General features: G+C 57.7%; 1 protein-coding gene across 2 annotated transcripts in view; it reads right to left on the reverse strand.

Moving 5' to 3' along the window:
* TENT4A (terminal nucleotidyltransferase 4A) overlaps positions 1–16,932 on the reverse strand; it is a 39,801-nt gene extending 22,869 nt beyond the window's left edge. Inside the window, exon 1 of one of the 2 annotated variants that reach the window (XM_058680103.1) lies at positions 15,892–16,932. In XM_058680103.1, coding sequence (XP_058536086.1) covers positions 15,892–16,583 — 692 coding nt within the window. In that variant the 5' untranslated portion in view covers positions 16,584–16,932. The remainder of the gene's footprint in view (positions 1–15,891) is intronic. The other variant, XM_004597893.2, reaches the window with a different exon arrangement.
* Between the last annotated feature and the right edge of the window lie 3,876 nt (positions 16,933–20,808).

A 20,808-nucleotide genomic window follows, 5' to 3' on the forward strand; every position in this document is an offset into this window, starting at 1 on the left:
AGCAGCTCCAGCCAGCTCACCGCTTAAGCTTCCAATGCCTGCCGGTCCGAGCACCCGCAACGCCTCCTCCTGAGTGCCTGCAGGCTGCAGGAGTTCAACTGCTGCCCTTCCCCTCCACCTCACAGGCACCGCTCCCCCACCATTGTGTCCTTGGACAAGCCAGCTCTGTGAGCAGATCATGAGCCCATGTTGGTTAGGTCAAGGCTCAGGACCCAGGCTGCAGACAGCAGGAAAAATGCACAGCCACCTCATTTGCTCGAAGGGATGCATTAGGGATGGGAATTGAGGCAAATGATCCGATTTAATCAGTTCTAACAAACCATATACCTACATCCATTCCAAGACTGATTAATAAAACAAAGACACAAATAAAATGTGGTTAGCCTAACAGCCAGAAAACAGTGGCCGCAACAGTAACCAACACCTCTTAACGAACTATTAGGGTTTGTTGGTGTGGTTGCTGTTGCCCTTTCTTCAGGTTAACTTCAACCACCTCTTGCTGCAGCCTCCACTCCGGAGAAACTGCTGTAAACACTGCTCAGGTTTACCGGCTAGCCAAGGCTATGACAGGCACACACACCCAACAGCCACCCTCAGAAAGCACCTGCAGTGCCAGGATCCAAGGAAACCTAAGCGCTTACAGTTATTTTTTAAAAATAAAATTTCACCTCACTTTTCTGATTCACTCATTCACAAACTGCTTTTTTATAAATTCACAAAAGTATAATGGCATGAATTAAAATGAAGTCATTTTTCCAAAACCATCAAAGTGCCAACGTTTTTTAAGTAAAGCATATATCTTTTCTACATAGACCATATACAATGCATTTAGCAATCTCCCTACCAGCTCGGCAGGCCACTGACTCTGTAACTTGTTACCAAACACTTCCCACCATTCAGCAATGCTAGGAGCTTAATGTCCAGAGAAGAGCCGTGGGCGACTGACCCTTCACGCAAGAAGTGCACGGAGGCCCCCCTCCCCCGCCTCCACCACTCACCATGCACAGGTCACAGAGAGACGGTCCCCACCTCCCCGGGAGCACAACTGGGGAAAAGTCAGCTGTCTGCTCCATCACAGCCACAGGTGCTCCCTCCTGCACCTTGTGGTCTTGCTCTAAGCTCCAAAGACAATGACAGCAGCACAAAAACTTGCAGATGCACTGATATAAGGACGTAGGGTAAATACGGTCAAGCACCTGGCCCAAACTCAAGGGAGAACACCCAAGCCAGTATGCTAAAATCCCAGGTACAAGCCCCAGACTGAACGCATGAGAGCACCAGTAAACAGGACAGCCAGTCTATCAGAATGTGAGTCCTGACTCTCCCTGCAGAGTACACTACACGGCTGTCAGCTGACTTCTACAGTACGACAGTAAACACCATGTCCTCCGGACCTCATGCGCCTGCAAGTCCCCCAAGGCCAGCCCACCCCATGGCTCCAGAAGAGAAGCAGCCCATGGAACATGCACTCCCCACAGCCTGCGCAAGATGCACACAATCAGGTCACACCTGTGCTAAGAGTTTCATCTGCTGTTTGCACTGCACAGCCCACAGCACCACAGGGGGCCCTAACAGCCCAGCCAAGGGGTGACAGCTCAGAGGGACATGCAAAGTCCAACTGCCATCACTGCCTGACAGCTGGACACAACAAGCCTCCCACCACTGGCTGCCTGTTCATTTTGTGCAACTCTCCTCCAAGTGTAAAGGGTGGGGCCAGGGAACGAGGTTGGAGCACAAACTATGGAAACTGACTGCTGTAAGGGTGTCACTGCCTCCCACCCCATGTCTGCAACAGAGAACCGTTCCTGGCCTGGCACCTTCTCTGGAGCCCCAAGGAGTCGCTCTGTACCCAGGGAGAGGCAGCCCAGCAGCTCACTGCCCCATCTCCAGAGCCTTGAACAGCGCCTGCTCACAGGAGGCATCAATCTGGGGATGGAACCAATCAAATTCACTCTGCTGATGCTTCAGGCCTTGTCGCTGCTGAATCAGTCCAACAACATCACCCTGGGGCAGGTGCTACGGCACACGGGTCCAACTGAGGCTTGGGAGACGTGCATGGCATGTCAGCCTGCCATTTCCAGTCCTGGCTACTCCAATCCAGCTTCCTCTAATGTGCACCCTGGGAGGCAACAGATGACAGACCCTCTGGGTCTCTGATATCTACAGGGTCAACACAGACCTGCTTCCTGGCTCCTGCTTCAGCCTGGCCAGGCCCTGGCTGCTAGTTATCTGGAGTGAGCCAGCAGATGGAAGATATCTCCACCAGCCTGCCCTTTAAATAAACAAACAAACTCTTGAGAAATGTTACATCCACTACATGGCAGATACCCATAACACGCTACAGATAAATACTCACCGAGTAAGTTCCCCAAAACAAAAAAGGATGACCAGGACACCAGTCCACTCAGGTCACTGCTGTGCTGTCGGCAGCCAGTCCAGCTGGGAGTGGGGAGGGGGCTCAGCGGAGGGCCAATGAATAGAGGCCCACGGGGCCACAGCCAGGGGAGAGCTGCTCCGGCTTTGTAGAGGCGGTTCCCCTTCAGCCTGTCCTTCCTGCCAAGGTAGCCAGGAGCCCAGCCAGCCTCGGGGGCTGTAAAGATGGCACACCTCAGACAGCTCGTCTGTGAGGAGTGTGAGGCACAGCAAAGCAGCTGGCCCACCAGAGCAGACGCACCTGACTCGGGGCCACCTCACCCCACGCAGCAGGGGAGCACTGGAAACAGCCTGAACGACTCCCCTCTGGGGAAGCACAGACACGGGCAAACGGGGGCTGCTGGTGAATTCCAATTTCTAATCTCAACATGACCAGGGAATGGGATTCTAAAGCTTTTTCTAGTGTACTTTTAAAAAGTAAAAGTTAGAGATAAAAGTTCATTGGAAAACAAAAACTCTCATCACAATCACTACCTTTAAGAATTGAAACCCCTTTAAAAAAAAAAAAAAGGCCCGGGGGCGTGGCCTTGCAGCTAAAGCCTTGCAGCTAAAGTCCTTGTCTTGAACGCGCCGGGATCCCATATGGGCGCCAGTTCTAATCCCGGCAGCTCCACTTCCCATCCAGCTCCCTGCTTCTGGCCTGGGAAAGCAGTCGAGGACGGCCCAAAGCCTTGGGACCCTGCACCCATGTGGGAGACCTGGAAGAAGTTCCTGGTTCCCGGCTTCAGATCGGTGCAGCATCGGCCGTTGCGGCTCACTTGGGGAGTGAATCATCGGACAGAAGATCTTCCTCTCTGTACATCTGCCTTTGTAATAAAAAATAAATAAATCTTAAAAAAAAAAAAAAAAAGAATTCAAACCCACTGGCTGCAGAGACAGCTAACTTCTCCTCTTTCAGCAAATTCCCAGACTTGTGCTGGCAGCGCCAACATCATGATCATCAATGTCGCAGCGCCTGGTGGATGCCGCTGGCTCCCTGGCTACAGTCAGAACAACCAAGGACCATGAATGCAAGCACGCCCAGGACAAGCGCAGAGCGCAGCTCCAGCAGCAAACTGCACACAGCACTGCAGGCTCCCACCCGTGTCCGAAGCCAGAGAAGGCGGCTCAGTCTTCAAGGCGCAGTCCACTCCGGCCCCGCACCTCCCAAGCAGCCTCAGCCACCTGGCAGGAGGGCGTCCAGGCTCGCGCGGCACGGGACTTCCGGACACTCCTCTCTGAGGAGCAAGAGCGCAGTGCCAGTAGCCACAGCCCGGAGGCCAGGACTATCCAGGAGCGACTGACCGCAGGAGGAGAGGCACAAGAAACACACTCAAGGGTGGGTCTTACCAGTCTAAGCAGGGGACACATAGAGGGTTCCCCTGATTTTCAACCAAGCGGCTTCTCCCAAACAACGTGATGGCTGAGGCTGATTTCATTCAGTGTGTTCTAATGAAAAGGAAATGGCAGAACAGGGGCCCCCGAATTGGTGGCCAGAATGTAGCCCACTCCACAGGAGGAGCTGTGACCGCCAGGGACCGCTGCTGCCAGTGCTGACAGCTGACTGCGTCCAGCTCTGCCCACTGCTTCATGCCTTAGTCATCTTTAACACCCCCTCATGATCCTGGCCAATTCCAAATAGCAAGGACAAAGTCACCCGTGTCCTACACGCCAGCCCCCAGGCTTCCCCACACAGCATCAACCGCCACAGATGCTGAAAGGCCCCGTCAAGTATCAAACCCTACGTTAGCAGCTTCTCTGAAACTGCAGTGCCCCCACCTTTTCTGCACAATGTTCACTTTCTGCATCTTTTGCCAAAAAACAATGTCTCAGTGAAAACATGTGCAACTTCATAGATTGTATAAAGCTCTGATGCACCAACAATAAAACAAAAACCACTGTATTAAACAGGCTGGGTCTCTGTTGGCATCCCTCTTCCAAGGTAAAGAACGGGCACAGGGGTGGTATAGCAAAGTTGCCACCCGTTACACCAACCTCCCCTAGGGGTACTGGTCAGTCTCGGGATGTTTCACTTCCAATCCAACTCCCCTCTAAAAGCCCAAGAAAAGCAGGGAAAACAGCCCAAGTTCCTGGGATCCTGCCACCCAAGTGGGAAACCAGCTGGGGGAGAAAGTGCGGGTTTTACGCTGGCTCAGCCCTGGTCACTGGTGTCCTAGGGAGGATCTGTCTCTCCGCTATGCAGCTCTGACTTTCAAATAAGCAAGGAAATCTTTAAGAAGGGAAGCAGAAGAGCAGATGGGAGGAGAGACGAGGGCCAGAAAGGGAAAGGCAGGAGGAACAGCGCAAGGCAGGGAACTGAGCAAATGGGAGGCCCAGCCCCAGGAGGCAGCAGGGCTGAGGAATGCGTGAATCTGGACAGCACCCATCTGATAATGGCAGTTAATGAGCTAATTATAACTCATTTTTACCTACATTAAAAGGCAGCTAATTTCTGTGCACAAATTAGAAAACCTTGAATCAGGCTTTCAAAGGGGATTAGGAAAAACCTGGAAACTATAAATGAGAGCCTTTAATGGCTCTGGAGCACCCTGGAGCTGCCATCAGAGCCTGTCTCAGCCCCCACATCCTTGGGCAGGGTTCACACATGAACGGTGGTGCAGCAAGCCCCGCTGGGGAGGAAGTGATAGGGAGGCTGGGCCTACCACCGAGCCACAGAGGGCAGTGCACACCCCCAGCAGGAGCAGCTAAGCCAGCAGGTGCTGCTTACTCTCTGGGTGAGAAAGTACAAGACCAACAAGCGATCACAAAATAGCCCAAACAGAAGGACTCTGCAGCTTTCAAATCAAACCTATGTGGCAGCTCCGATCTACACACACTCCACTGAGCAGAGCAGACGAGGGCTGAGGGCTCCTCAGAGAGGCCCCTGTGCGTGCCAGGACACAACTTCATGCGTCCAGCAGAGCCTAGTGCCACAGGGGGTACAGGCGCACAGGCTTCTCCCACAGATCAGGAAATAAGAGCTTAGACTGTAGAAGCTCATACTAAGTTGTGGCGTTGAACTTGGGAACCCCCTGCTAGAGCAGAAAGCACCGGTTGCGGTACGCGCAGAGGGGACTAGGGTGGGGCTCCGGCCAGGACGTAATCAGCCCAGCACGGCGGGCAGTGAGGGAGCCACTCAAACTGTGTTGAGCGCCCTGTCGCCTTTCTATAGATCCTCACAACGCAGACACAGGACGACCGCATCATGTCTGCGGACAAGAGCACGCAACGAGAGCCAGCATCCAGAACCACTAACTCTGGGGCGCCTCACCACCTACACCGTCAGCGTCTTCATTAGATCCTCCAGCCTTCACGACAAACACTCTTCTCTAATTCACAAACGTAAAAAGTAAGAATCTGTTAGACACAAATGGGAGGGGACTCCAGGTCCAGAGCCGCGACAGCTTCAGGCTAACGAGCTGGACAGGGGCCATGCTGAGGCAGTGGCCGACAGAGCCGGCAGGGCCTTTCACAGAAAGAAGTTGCAAACAGAACTCCCCTGTCGCTGGGGAAATCACACCCATCTATACAACACTTAAACAGCTGAAAGCAGCTTTCTAGGAGGAAATGCTCATCTAGAATCACAGGTAACCAAATACAGAGTGCCACGTTTGTAAACAGAGCAGCACTAAAGTCATGGCAAGAAAAATGTTCAAATGTTACCAACAGCAACATTTTAGGAACTTTCTTTTCTGCACTTCCCAGATTTTCTTAAGAACATGACCACTTCCACAATCTTAACAAAATGCCCTCATTTCGGCTTCCTACTCTCACAACCTTACCCATAAAGGCCAGAGAGCAGAAATGGGGCTTGTCTCCCCAAGTCTTCTGAAGAAACCACCTGCCCTGGCCTTCAGGGGCTCTCGCTCAGGCTCAACCACCCGGGTTCTGGAGGCCCTGACCAGGACGCCCTGCCCTCCAGGATTGTGCCTGGTCCTCATCCAGCAAGGCCACAGGCCTTTTGGCTCTGCACTTCTGGGATGGCAGGTTTAGGAAGTTACCCCACACTACAGCACAGGTACCCGCAGGAAAAAGCTTTCCCACAATTCCAGAAACTTCTGTGGATGTGGAAAACTGAACGACAGCAGGGGATTCTACGAGGACAGAGGTGCTCCAAGCAGCAGCCTCCCCACCAAGCTCTCTGTGCCACAGCAGCTCTCACGGAGCTGCCGTCAGGTGGCTGTGTTCAGGAGGACCTGGAGGCCACCACCATCAGACCTAGTGAGGCAACCTGCTAAGACGCTCTGCTGATGCTATCGGATCAGCTGACTCCTGCGTGCTCATCCAGTAGACGCACCTCACCAGGAGCCTGAGAAATGCCGCAGCCACTCCCATCTACGGATGGCTCAGAGGCTGAACACCCTTCCCTGGCCACACATGCAGCCTGAGCCAGGTGGAGCAGTTGCAGCAGCTGGGCTGCAACCCTCTCAACTCCTAGCACCTCTCTCAGGTGATGGAAGCAAAGCTAAAAGATAAAGACAAGAGCCAAAGAAAGTATCAAAAATTACAGGAGAAAAAAAGAGAGGAGACAGAACTGAAGGCAACAGAGAGGTGGAGAAGGTGGGTTCCTTCCATGGGCAGGCACAGTTCTGATACCCACGGGAGAGCAGCGGGCCTGCTCACTGAGGTCATCGCAGGAGGCTGGCTGCTCCAGGAGAGGTGGCAACAGCCACCAGAATAAACCCAAACACCACTCTGCAGACACCCTCAGCTCCAGCTGCCCAGCAAAGGACAGGGGGACACCATTCAGGCAGAAGGGAAAAGGGAACAGCAGCCCCCAAGTGGGCAGGAGCCCAGCAGAAGTCAGCACCATCCGAGCTAAACCCAAAGCTAAGTCCTCCACCCAACACCCCTCACAGTGACAACAGAACAGACCAGAAACCGCAGCAAAGAACTAAGACCTCAGGAAGCCCACAGATTTCAGTCAGCAGAATCCACGCCCAGCGGGGGGGGACTGTCCTGGTACCCCCGAAGCCTCTGCTCGCCACCATCTAGGCTCCAAAAGAAGGGCCAGGGGTACAGATGGCCACACTGCAGCCCAGGCTGGGGGAGGTCCCGGGAGGGAGAAGGGCTAACAACAAGCACAGGGGCCCTGCACGGAACCCTAGTGGCTAACGTCCTCGCCTTGCACACGCAGGGGTTCTAAACGAGCGCCAGAGGCCCCCTTCCCATCCAGCTCCCTGCCTGTGGCCTGGGAGGGCAGTCAAGGATGGCCCAGAGCCTTGGAACCCTGCACCCACATGGCAGGCCCAGAAGCAGCTCCGGTCATTGCAGCTACTTGGGGAGTAAATTGGCAGATGGAAGTTCTTCCTTTCTGTCTCTCCTCTTCTCTGTATATCTGACTTTCCAATGAAAATAAAGAAATGTCTTTAAAAAGAAAGAAAGCAAGAAAGAAAGCAAGAAAGGAAATAAGTGTGCACAGACAGGCAGTCACACAGACACACCAAAAGAGCCGCTGGGGGTGTGTGCACAGACAGGCAGTCACACAGACACACCAGAAGAGCCACTGGGGGTGTGTCGACAGGACAGGCAGTCACACAGACACACCAGAAGAGCCGCTGGGGGTGTGTGCACAGACAGGCAGTCACACAGACACACCAGAAGAGCCGCTGGGGGTGTGTGCACAGACAGGCAGTCACACAGACACACCAGAAGAGCCGCTGGGGGTGTGTGCACAGACAGGCAGTCACACAGACACACCAGAAGAGCCGCTGGGGGTGTGTGCACAGACAGGCAGTCACACAGACACACCAGAAGAGCCGCTGGGGGTGTGTGGACAGGACAGGGGAGGGATGGCCGGAGGGGCAGGGATTGCTTACCCGCTCATGGAAGGTATCTAGTTTTTTAGTAACACAATCTCTTACATACGCGCATTTCACTATGATGTGCCATCATCGTAGTGAATTAGAATGATGAGCCAGGTAAGGTATCTATGTTGTCACACAGTGAGTGAAGCTGCAGCCTGTAGCGTGGGCATCCATGCGTAGCACCCTGCTGTACACGGTGCCTTCAGTCCTCAGAACGACGCGTCTTCCTGTTTCTGAGGGAATGTGGCATTCACGCCTCGCCCATGCCTCCTTCTGAGGACTGAAGGAGGCCACACACAGGAGGGTTTAAGAAACACGAGCGATCACAACCACTGAACAAAGTGACGATACTAACCAATCCTCACACCACGCAGACATCACAGCGCCGACCACGAGGGACGACGATGTTTCACTCTAACGCTCATTCGGGGGCTCCTGCACTCAAGCACCTAAAAGCTCTCACGTAACGCTCTTGGTCTCAGCAATCCATCAGAAACTAGTATTTCTATCAAAGTTAAACATCTCTCATTTTCAAGCAAAATTAGTAATTTAACAAACCTCACCCAAGGCTACTGCGAATGCTATCAGGAGGGTTTCTGCTGACCGTGTGGGCATGTGGGCTCCAAGAGCTCTCTGCAATGGCACAGTGGCACAGTGGCACACTGCTCATCTCTGGGTGGGAGGAGTGCCTGACTTCAAAACCAACCAACATGGAGCAGTTTCAGAACAATGTCACCGCTCTTACGTGAGGAGTAAGCACTCGGAGAGACCGGCCATCTTGGAGCTGGAGCTGCGCAGGCGCGGTGGCCCGGCAGCCTGGCACCGCTGTCCCCACTCCTCACAGGAGAGCATCAGACCCCGCTGACTGCTTTTGGAGAAGCTATTCGGGCATTTCTTGGGGCGCTGGCAGTCCACGTCTGGCAACCAGATTGTGCACAGCCTGGACGGTCCTGGGTTCAGACCTCACGGCAGCATCTGCAAGCTCTTCCAGGAAGCCAGATATTCTGTGGACCCAGGAACTGGAACGCAGTGCAAGCCAGTTTCCTTCCTGTTACCCTGATTGTGGACCACTGCCCATCCCAGGGGTTGAAACATGGGCTAGAGGATGGCTGAGCTGCAGCCTGCCCACAGCGCCCTGCCCGGGCACCCCTGGTCACTGCCGTTCTGCTTCTCTGGCTGAGCGTCCTCTCAAGGCAGCCTTCACCTGCTGGGCACTTCTCACAGGCACCATTCTCTAACATGTGGTCTTAGCAGCCCATCTTGCTGGCACAGGCTCGCATCTCTGCCAGTTACCCAAGTTCTTGCCTCTGGCATGACCCAAAGCTCCAGCTCCCTCTGGGGGAAGGCGTGCCTTAGTGCACTGTGGATAGCATGCTCACGACTGCTAAGGGTTAAACTTTCTCTTCTGAAAGGCAGCCGCAGGTGAAGCACTGAGGTGGGGGGCAGCTGGATCACTGTCAACAGGTAAGTTGGCATGTCAACAGCTCATCCGCTGCTCCTTCCCAAGGGACACAACCTCTGAGAACACTGCAGCCAGCCAGGGTGCTGCTCCGGGCTGCAGCGCTCCCCCCCAGCCCCGGGACAGCACAGGGCTGCCTGCTCTCCAGCCCAGCTCCAGCAGCATCCTTGGTGCTGGCTGTCAGCGGCTCCTTGCAGGAAGAATTCCTCCATGACCTCTGACTGTGAACTTCATGGAGGAGACAGACAAAAAGCTAAAGGCTTTCCAGTTCAGCCAATCAGGTGTGCAGAAGCGGTCGCCAGCACCCATGTCCTGTGGACGTCTCCTTCACTTAACACTGCTCAGAGCGCCCAGACAGCAGCCCAGCCTGACATTTCAAAGCGCAGGATCTCCTGCCAGATCACGTCGGCCTGTCTAGGCTTTGGTTTTCTGTCTAGGATACAGGAATAACATTACCGGCGTTGTGGGCATGCTCCGGGAACTCTAGGAGGAAACACACATAGAGCCGGGCCGCAAAGAGCCACGCACATGTGAGCCACAAGCTGCTGGCAACCGAGAAGGCTGCCAGCAAGCCAACCAGTGGACATCTCAACAGCAACCCACACGCTGCATCAGAGAGCCGCTGCCCGCCGTGAGCGCCTTCCTAGGCGCCACACATTACTGAAACAGCGACCTTGAAGAGGACTTGGCATCGGGCAGTCAGAAGCACAATTTCTAGACCTTTCCCAGAAGTAACCTGCTGAGCAGCACAGCCTCCAGGACTGCTATTACAGTTAAACTTATTTTAGCAAGTAACTGAATCAAACACTGCACTTCAAACTAAAGTCACGCTAGTCCAGCCCAGTCCAAATACACGGAAACCTAAGTGAAGCCAGAGCTCGCGCCCTCGGCTGCACTATTCCCAGGAAGTGCTCCACAGACATGCAACACTCGCGGCGAACGCCTGGGCAGAACACACAAAGATGTCCTCCACTGGACAGGCCTGCTCTCCGCATGGGCCAGTGGTCCTCGCCCCCACCACACACAACACCATGCTACAAGGTGCTAGAAGCACACGCAACCAACACTGCCTCACTCCTGTGTGCGAGCTGCACGCAGCACGGGAGGCATGCCAGACCCAGGACACGGGAAGCACCCCTCCGGCTCCAGGAAAAGAACCTCCTCACTTAAAAACCACAAAAAGATGTGGCTAAGGCACTGTTTAAATTTTTTAAAGCCAGAGAGGCCTGTCTTGAAGCAGAGAGGCGCATCTCGCAGCAGCACGGCAGGCCCCAGCTGTCCCAGCATCGACCTTCAGCAGGCGCTCCAACAGAAAAGTCTTGGCCTGCGAAAGCGGCTCGTCTGTATTTTCAAAAACCAAGAGAAAAACTTATCCCAGCCAGCTGGCAACAGGAAGAACCTAATTTTTGGTTTCAATTTCCCGAGAAGAGAGAGGGGAAGGAGCAACTCTTTTAATCCCTCACGTGACAATTCATGAAGTATGTCCAAGTCAAATTGAACCCACTCTGAGAAGAGGATGTCCCTGGCCCTGCGCCACAGGAAACTGAGGCTAGGGGAGTGGAACCCAGACCTGGGAGTGTGATGTGAGCTGACCACGAACTCTCAAAGGCAAGAGTGCTTCCCAGGCAAGTGATTCAGGCAGTCAGAGAAATCACTTGACTTTATTTCCCTTCAACTACGGATGGCACCTGAGCCGTGGTTTGGGGTCCATAGGCCTCTAGAAAGGTGATGTGGATCTGAAATTGAAATCTCTTTTAAACATGTAAAACCAGAAGTTATCTACACCCACACGCTCTTGCCTAGGAAATTAACGCCGGTCTGAAGCCACTGGGAAGCTGAACGCAGAGCGCCAGCCCACCAGCACAGCCGAGGGCTGCTCACCCGATAGTCTCTGGCAGTTGGCCACCGGGCTGCTCCCTCTGCTCCACCTGCCAGCTCGGCAGGACCACCCTCCGCAGGGACCCACACCGGCTGCCCCCAGAGCAGTTCAGCTCCCTGTGTCCGCGACCAACCAGCCATGCGCACAGACCAGGTTCCAGGGACGCTCAGCAGGCGCCTCCCAGGATGGGGAGTGAGCCACCCTCATAGTGTCCAAAGTTTCCTAATTCTTCAGAGTTAGGTATTCCTTTTATAGCAGCTAAACACACACAAATGGGATGTCATTCAAATATAGGGTTTTTTTTTTTTCCGCCTTTGCCTTTCTATGTTGTAAGGCATTACAGCTGGTTAACCACTCTTCAAGAAAGCAAGTGGAAAAACGATAAGATTTTAAAGTTTCTGCACTTGAACTCAAGTTGGCAATCAAATTTTTTAACAATTCCAAGACTAGAAAATTCTCCATGATTCCTGCTGACACTCATTTAGCAGTCAGGATGTGCGTGGCGTTGGGCACACATGTAGAGGCACCATTCTTCTCGGCTGCCCAGCTCAGGACACAGGCCCAGTCCACCTTGAGCCCAGGTCTCAGTGCACAGCCCCCCCAGAGCGGGCCGGCAGCTGGAGCCACAGCAGTCTCCCGGCCCTTGGCAGAGAGCAAGTGCCCCGAAGCGGAGTCCTTACTGCAGGGCAAGCATGCCCACACCTCAGCCCAGGAAACAGACTGCAGTGCCCTCCTCAGGAATGCCCTTTCCCAGGCTGGCCAAGCCTGGAGACCTCAGGGGCACCACCTGCCAATGAGCCAACTTTCAGATTCACATTGCTTTTCTGTGAGCTTATGATGACGTTTTAAAGGACAGTCCCTCTGAGAGGGACAGGAAAGACACTCAGCTGGCGCGGTCACTGTGCCCGAGTTCAGATGCCAGACTCGGCAATGGGCAAGAGTCATTAAGATGGGCTGGCGTCTTGTCAAGGGAAGTAGTGCCACATGAGAAACCATGGCCTCCTCTTGATCCACTTGCCCGGCGGAGTCGGCTGGCCACACAGTGCCCGTCCACACAGCAGGCAACACCCAGCCCTCCGCACTCCAACACAGAACCCGAGGCTCTGGTGAGACGGGGCACTGCCACATTCTACCTGGCCAGTCCACCCCAGTCACAGCAGCCTGTGGCATTCCCCACCTGACAGATACATCATCAGACATTCACAGCCCCCAGTGGTGCGACGATGGAAAGCGCCAGAAGCCAAGGAGCATCGGGATCCGTAAAGCCAACAGGTCACCCACTGGCAGCTAGCAAGCCTCAGGGACCCGAGTCCCACACCTGCAGGGATGCGTGTTCTGCCATGCACAGGAACGTTCTCAGAAGGGGACCCTGAGCACAACTGAGAACACAGCAGCCACCCCGACACCAGCCTCGGGGAGCCTGCTGCTCGAGAGTGAGCGCGGCTCCGCCCTCTGAGTGTGGGCTGATGCGCAACACAACAGAACATCAGCACAGCACAGAAACCTCAAGACAATGGCCGCTGGTCAGCGTGCAGCCCATCCCAACCCCCAGGGTGTGGAGGAGGGATCCAACTGTCTCGTTGAGGCACAGGCGTGCCGGGCACCTGCCAGGCTCAGGGTTCGGCGCTTCTCCAGGGCCCTACTCCCCTGCAGAGCTGGGACTGCGTGGCTTCCCAGAGAAACCACTGTGGAGCTGACAGACACCTGTCACCTTCCTTCCACTGTCCGCTTGCAGAAATTCACTGACAACAAGGACCTCCCAGCAAACTATGATCCAAACTTGCCCTTCACCTATAAGCGTACGGCTGTTGTGCCTTACAACACTTCTTCAGAATTCCTTCAGAAAGTCAAGTTACAGCAAGAGCTGCGCCAACCCCAGGAGCCCGCCGTTCTCCATGCACCCACACAGTGACAACAGGAAAACCACGGTCACTCAAAGGCCATCCCAGGCTCACTCCCATCCCAGCCGCTTGCCCAAGGACTCCCCACAGCCCCAGGGACGAAGCCATCCTAACTGAGCAGGCACTGCCCACTGGTCCTCCAGCCCAACTTCCCCGACCCTGTCGGGGGTAGCAGCCTGTGCCAGCCTCACGGAGGTGGAGACTGGGTGAGAGGTGCCAGTACTCAGTGGCAGGAGTGTCTGGGAAGGGGCTACCTGGTCTCGACAAACAAAAGCAAAGCCTTGAGAAAGCTCACAGCAGCGTGTATGAAGGCACTCGGTGGATTCCAGAGTGTGCACCCTGAAACCAGCTCCCCTGCATTTCCGCAGGAGTGCAAGCTGCCCTGCTCCCCAGGCCGTCTCCCTTCGGGCTCTCCGCAGACAGGGCACGTGGGCGCAGCTCTTGGAGGCAGATGGCACACCCCCTGTGATGGCCTCAGAAGGCAGCGAGCAGGGAGAGGGCAAAGAGCAGGGAGAGGGCAAACACAGTGCTGCCCCGCGCAGCTCCGCGCCCCCTTCTGTCTTGGCCTCCCCAGGAGAATGTGCGCAGGCTCCCCAAGGCTGAGAGGTCAAGAGGGAGAGCAGGCATCCTCATAGCAGGCCCAGGCGGCCAGGCAGCATGCGAGGGCGGCCAGGCAGCGTGCGAGAGCAGCCTGCACGCTGGGGGTCTTCTCCCAATGGCTGGCTTCTCACAGATCTTACATCAGGAACACAACAGTCTCCGGAGGATCAGACCCTGGAACATGAGGTCCAACACTGCCAGAGGACTGGGGAGAGCAGCTCCCTCCGTCTCCCGCATGCTGGCCGCGCACCTGAGCCATGAACTTGAGGAGGACCTGCCTAAACCCAAGCTGGTCTGGAATGGGACTCCAGGTGGAAGCCTTCTCTGGGGCTGTGCAGCCTCACCAAGCACCAACATCCACAGGCCACGCTCCCAGCCTCACTCAGGCACAACTTGACCCAAGGAAGCTTCCTTGGCAATGAGGACTCTCCAGGCAGTAACAGGAGCCCAAAGCACTGTTGGTTCAGATGTGAGAGCAGGTGCACGCGGCTGCAGCCAGAGGCTGGGAGGTGCAGAATCGGAGCCTGTGCACACCTCTCGAGGAGAGACCCAGGCAAGGCACTGAAGGGCAGCACCTGCTGCACACAGCTGGCCACCGCAGGCAGAGGAGGGAGGTCTCCACTGTGGGGACCTGGTGGGGACACGCGCAGGTGGGCCAGGTTTGGGGTCTGAACCAAGAGATTATTGCCCATGCCCAACCCCGTTCCGAGCACAGCACTGGCTGGCGGCTCATCCACTACTGAGAGCGACTGGCCCGGGGCTGACCAGCAGCCCGCTGGCTGCACAGGACGGAAGGCAGGCGTGAGGGCTCTCTGCATGCACACAGGAGAGTCCCTAGTTACGTAACAGCCAGACATCCCAGGGGCCTTCCAAGTGAGCCTCAGGTGAGGAACCTGCTGGGGGCTGCCCCAGGAAGTCCCGGGCTAGGGCAGCAGCCTGCAGGGCAAGCTCAGGTGAGGGAACTCCAACAGGAGACAGGTGAGAGCAGCAGGCCGCTGGGGACGCTTGTGCTTCAGCGGGGCTGGGGGAGGCTCCCAGGAAAGCAACTCCAACACAGAGCAATTACCCGCGTCTGTCTAACTCCCAGAGCCCCGAAATTCCTTGCGTATCTTTCAAATGGGCCAAGATGGGAGCAGGAAAGGTTGGCGATTGATTGATCCTGAAACGCCGGCCTTAGACCTAACGCTCAGACGCTGTGGAAGCACCGAGGGGCTTAGGACGTCGCCCCCCCAGCTACCTCACCTGGGGCGACCCCCGCGCACAGCCTTCATCCCCTGGCTAGGTCCCACGCTTCCAAAGAACCCAAGCCCCTCCAAATTCATGTGGAAATACTTAAAATGCAAACGGCCCCTCCCAAAGAGTAGATACAGACATGCGAGGAACATCCGACTTTTCTGGGAATGCTACAGGCCCGTGCTCGGATTCTTGGGTTTTTAGTTTTGCTTTTTAGCGTTTTTATACAGAGAACGCGTTTTAACACTACTTTCAGCTCGTAGTCCCATCCAAAAGAAAGAAGAACCCATCCTAAATTCACTTCACCGCTAAATTGTATCCATGAGAAAATTCAGCTATCTCCCAAAGGGCGGGCTCTCTCAGAAAGATACACGCTTGGCATTTCACCTTCAACCCGACTCCAGGCCCTGGCAACACTCAAGCACCCTTCAATTTTAATCACACGTGCGCCCCGCTTTGACAGGGGGGTCTCTAAAGCTGCCTGGGGGGGGGGGGCGAGCAGGAAGAAGGGAACGGCGAGTCTCCCCCCTCCAGGCCGAGCAGCTCGCGCACCCTCCCGCACGCGGCCTCCCCGCGCGGCGCCGCGGGCCGCGCACTCACCCCTGGATGCCCGGGCTGTAGGCGCGGCTCTTCCACGGCGTGCCGGGCCGCGGCGCCTGCGCCCCGGGGCCGCCCCCTCCGCTCAGCGCGGCCGCGCGGCTGCCCGACAGCAGGTAGTTGAGGCCGTAGGTGCTGGCCTTGTTCTCCCGTTTCCGCCGGCCCGGGTGGAACTGGTGCTGCGGCGGCGAGCCGGCGGGCGCGGGGCCGCGCGGCCCGGGGTGCCCGTTGGCCGCGCCGGGTCCGCTGGGCGCGCCGTCGGCGAAGTGGAAGAAGGCGCCGGCGCGGCCGCCCCCTCCGGCCGCCCGGCCGCCGCTCGAGGACGAGGAGGAGCAGCCGGGGCTCTCGGTGCCCGACTCGGCGTTGGACGAGGACGAGGACGACGAGAGCGACGGCGACTTGTGCAGGCGCGGCGCGCCCTCGGGCCCCAGCGCCGGGAGCAGCGCGGCGGGCGCGGCGGGCGGCGGGGGCGAGGCGGCGGGCGGCGCGGGGCCGGGGCCGCCGCTCCCCGCGGGGCTCCCGCCGGCCGCGCCCGCCGCCCCGGCCGTGTCCAGCGCCGGCGAGTTGAGGCAGAAGTAGGGCGCGAAGCCGGCGCCGCCGCGGCCCACGCCCTGCGAGGTCTCCCAGATCTGCATCCACAGGGCATTGGCCGGCCCCTTCTGCTCGGGCTGGATCCAGGCCACGCGCGGATCCATCCACGCGCCGCCCCCGCGGGGCCCGCGCCGCCCGCCCGCCGGCCCCGCCCCCGCCCCGCGCGCCGACGGACGGACGGACGGACGGCCGGCCGGGGCCCGCTCGCGCTCGCTCCGCCGGGGTGGCCGCAGGCCGCTCGGGGCTCCGGGCTTCAGGCGGCGCGGGCCGGGCGCGGGGGGCCGCGGGGAGAGGCCATGGGAGAGGGGCGGGCGGCGCGGCCGAGGGGGCGGGCCCGGGCGCCGGCTCCCTCAGTCACGCTCGGGCGGCGGCGGCGGCGGTGACCGGGCGCGGGGAAGGCGGGGGCCGCCGCCTGCGCTCCAATGAGGGCCGGGAGGCCGCGGGGCGGGGAGGAAACGCGGCCTCCCGGGCCGGGCCGCGGGGCCAGTGCGCACGCGCGGCCGATTCAAACCCTCGGCAGACGGCGCCGCCGTGCGGACCGCGCCTGCGCGCTGCCCCGGGCGGAAGGCCGCGCGCCTGGGCGGAGCTGCCGGGCCCGGGAGGCGGCGGCGCTGGCGGCGTGGGCCCGGCCTCGCGGGGCTGAGGGGCGAGCGCGCCGGCCGCGTGCGAGCCGGAGGCCGCTCCGAGTGCCGGGGGGCGGGCGGCCAGGAAGGTCCTCGGCGGCCGGCCCGCGCGTGCGCACGGCCTGGCCGCCACCGGCACCCGGCCCGCCCGGCCCGCCGCCTGCCTTACATAAGGGCCGAGCTCCGGACGGCAGCCGCCCACGTGCCCGCCGTGACGAGGCCAGCCCCCGGCCGCGTGGGCCCGCAAGGTGCTCGCCGAAAGTTAAGACGGTGTGTGTGTGGACGCTGGACCTGCGCAGGCGATGGCCGAGGGGTACACGGTGACGGCCGCTGTCCCCGCCCTGCTGGCGGACACGGCCTCCCGGCGTGGAGGGGCAGCGGGTTCTGGGGCTTTTCAGAATTCCCCGCACCCAGGAGCCTCCGTGTTCGCTTAATAAATAGTAAAGACCGAGTCCCCCTTGGGCAGCAGCTGCGCTGTCGCCTGTCGGCCCCCACCTGGTCCTCCCCTCCACCCCGTCCTGCCCGTTCTCACAGGGAGTGCCTGCCTCCCGACTCTGGCTAAACACACACATAAACTGACCTGTGTTTTCCCCTAAGCCTTTGGTTCCTTTCCTACAGTAGAGGTCTCCCATTCCTGGAAGCTAGAAGCCAGAACTCAGAGTTCACGCGTGGGGTTCCCAGGGCCCTTGTGAGGCTGTGCACAGATGTCAGCTGTGCCACTGCAGCAGCCTCCCCTGCACTCCATTTGCCCACGAAGCTCTGGAAGGGCCCTGCGGTGCTGGGTTGGCCTTTTTCATCTGCCTTTCTCCCACCCCTCCAGAACTTTGGGTGAACAAGCAGAGGAAAAGTGACCCGCCCTCTTCCCGGGTGTGCACCTGCTCCAGGGCGCTGTGCGCACAGTAGGTCCTCCAGCGCGGTGGGCCGCGTGTGGGTGAACACCTGAGCTCCCGAGGCCGTGGGGGGCTGCCGCCTGGTTCCTTCCGTGTTCTAGGGCCTCTCCCCGCCTGCCGCTGTCTGCACCTTGCCTCTAGCTCGCACATCCGCCTTTGTTTGCTTAATTAGAGCCAAGGTTTTGTTTCTTAGGCACTTGATGGTAAATCCTTTTGTGTAAATGAGAAGCTGTTTATTTCTTAGTGAAGAAGGAATATTGGGAGTGAAAGTCCTTGCCAGGGCGGTCTCCCTCCTCCCCGTCCGCGTCCCCCCTCCCTGTCCGCGTCCCCCCTTCTCCTTCCTCCCTGTCCGCGTCCCCCCTCTGCCCTCCTCCCTGTCCGCGTCCCCCCTCCTCCCTGTCCGCGTCCCTCCTCCCTGTCTGCGTCCCCCCTCCTCCTTCTCCCGCCCTGATTGGTTCCCACAGACAGGCCCACACTTCCTCTCCTGCACCACCACTCCTGGTTGGAAGAGGAGCAGTGTGAGGGACAGCAATGTGAATTTAGTGCTTGGCCCCAGGCAAAGGCTTGGTTTGCAAAGGATGTTCTGTGCACTGAGCCATGCCCGGATCGGCAATGGTGGTCCAAAGGTGGATGCCTGGAGCTTGCCCAACCTGCTGCGAGGCTCCAGAAATCTATTTTAAGTCGTCCAAGGAATTTTTAAGTGCAGCAAAGTTTGAAAACCCCTGCCTGAGCCTAGAGTTCCAGATGCAGTCCCACACAGGCACAGAGTATTCAGTATAAGTAAGCAGTTGTGAGCTGGCTACTGCCAGGTGACAAACCAACCCCAGTGGGCGGCTTTAGCCTCAGCGTGTGGCATGGCTCACAAGCCACGAATCAGGAGGGGTCCGCCTTGCTGTGCACAGCTGGCAGCTCTGGAGCGGTTCCGTGATTGCCAGGCTGGCAACTGGGACACCAGAGTGACCAACCCCTGCTCACCATCCAACAGGCCAGCGCTGGCCTGTTCAGGAATGGCTGAAAGCAGGCAGGCACCTAGCTGGCCCAGGACTGGCATGCACCGTGCTGAGAGCCACCACCACGTTTGGAAGGGACCGGAAGACCTGCGCTTCGAGATGGGAGGCCAGCACACAGCACAGGGTAGGGGGTGCCCGGGGCTGCATCACCCAGCTCTGGTCTGTCCGCACAGACTCTCCTCTCCTTGTCTCGGTTTTGTTTTTCCAGAGTTTTCACATATTTAACTTCCTTAAAGAGCAGAATGTCAGGGCTTCGCATCCGCTGGTTCACTGCCCAAGTGACCGTGACAGCCTGGAACTCTCCCCGGCCCAGGTGGCCTGGGCCCGGACATGTGTCATCTCCCACTGCTCCAGCAGGTGCCTGGGCAGAGACCTGGTTCTCTGACTGATGTGGGATGATAGTGGCACCGAGGGCTGCTTCACCTGCTGCGACACTGGCCCCATGCCTGTACATGGGAGCACAGCAGTCATGGGATTTAGGGCCCGCTGCAACTCTAGGAGGAATTTATCTCAAAACCCTCAGGTAGGGCCCAGTGCGGTGGCCTAGTGGCTAAAGTCCTCGCCTTGAACACACTGGGATCCCATATGGGCACCGATTCTAATCCCAGCGGCTCTGCTTCCCATCCAGCTCCCTACCTGTGGCCTGGGAAAGCAGTCGAGGATGGCCCAAGGCCTTGGGACCCTGTTCCCACGTGAGAGACCTGGAAGAGACTCTGGGTTCCTGGCTTAGGATTGGCTCAGCTCCAGCCATTGTGGCTGCTTGGGGAGCGAATCGACGGACAGAAAGTCTTCCTCTCTGTCTCTCCTCCTCCTCTCTGACTTTGCAATAAAAATAAAAATTTTTTTAAAGTTTTTTTAAAAATCCTGCACTAACTACATCTGTAAAGACCCTGTTTCCCAAGAGGGCCGTGCACTGAGGTTCTGGGAGGAAATTTCAGCTGGCTGCAGGGGCTTAAAGGAGACCTACGTTACACAGGCAATAGGAACTCCACAGAGAGATGGCCTTTGGTAGCGTGCTGGCCCAGTGCTCAGGGTGTGCAAGGTGAGCTGCCTGTCATGCTTCAGCTTTTGCTGTGTGGCTGTTCCAGCTCCAGCCCTCATGTCCACAGTCCAGGCCCAGAGTGGGCAACAAGAGACCGCGTCTGCTGTATGCGGCTCATCAGAAAAGCACACTTTTTTTTTCTTCTAGAAACCCTCACACTGAAATTCTGCTTATGCCTTGCTAACCAGATCTGCCCTTAATGGAGGGGCTGGGAAACCGAGGCACAGGATGACCATGAATGGTCTGGAGCAATCTGGGGCTAGTGCCTGGGGAGGACATGTGGCCTTGCTGAGTCCTTTGGCAGAACAATGGGGTAAACCCGAGCTCTGCCAGCCCAGTCTCTTAGGATTGCAGCCCATGGGCATCTAGTCCTGAAAGCCAGAACCAATGGTCAGCCTCTGGGATGGCAACCCTGCCCAGTCCACACAGCCTGCAGACTTGTTGGCAGGGTGACTAATGGTCACTCTGAGCCAGGGGTCCTTGAAGGATACCTGGCGGCGTCTGGAGAGACTGGATTGTCACGATGGAAGCTGGGCCTTACGCCCCTGCTGGGAGTCCCCGGCAGCACGTACCCACACAGTGAGAGCCCAGCTGAGTTCTCCGTACAGACAATGCAGGTGTGAGCAGTGTGCACACATGCGTGGCTCAGGCCTGGGCAGCGTTCATGCAGGGTTGCCAGGAGATACTGAGGAAGGGAACCCAGGACAATGCTCCTGGGCCAATCCTAGAAGATACAGAAAATTATCCCAAAGGGACAGACATTC

Source organism: Ochotona princeps, chromosome 23 (genome assembly GCF_030435755.1).
Source record: "Ochotona princeps isolate mOchPri1 chromosome 23, mOchPri1.hap1, whole genome shotgun sequence".
Classification (NCBI taxonomy): domain Eukaryota; kingdom Metazoa; phylum Chordata; class Mammalia; order Lagomorpha; family Ochotonidae; genus Ochotona; species Ochotona princeps.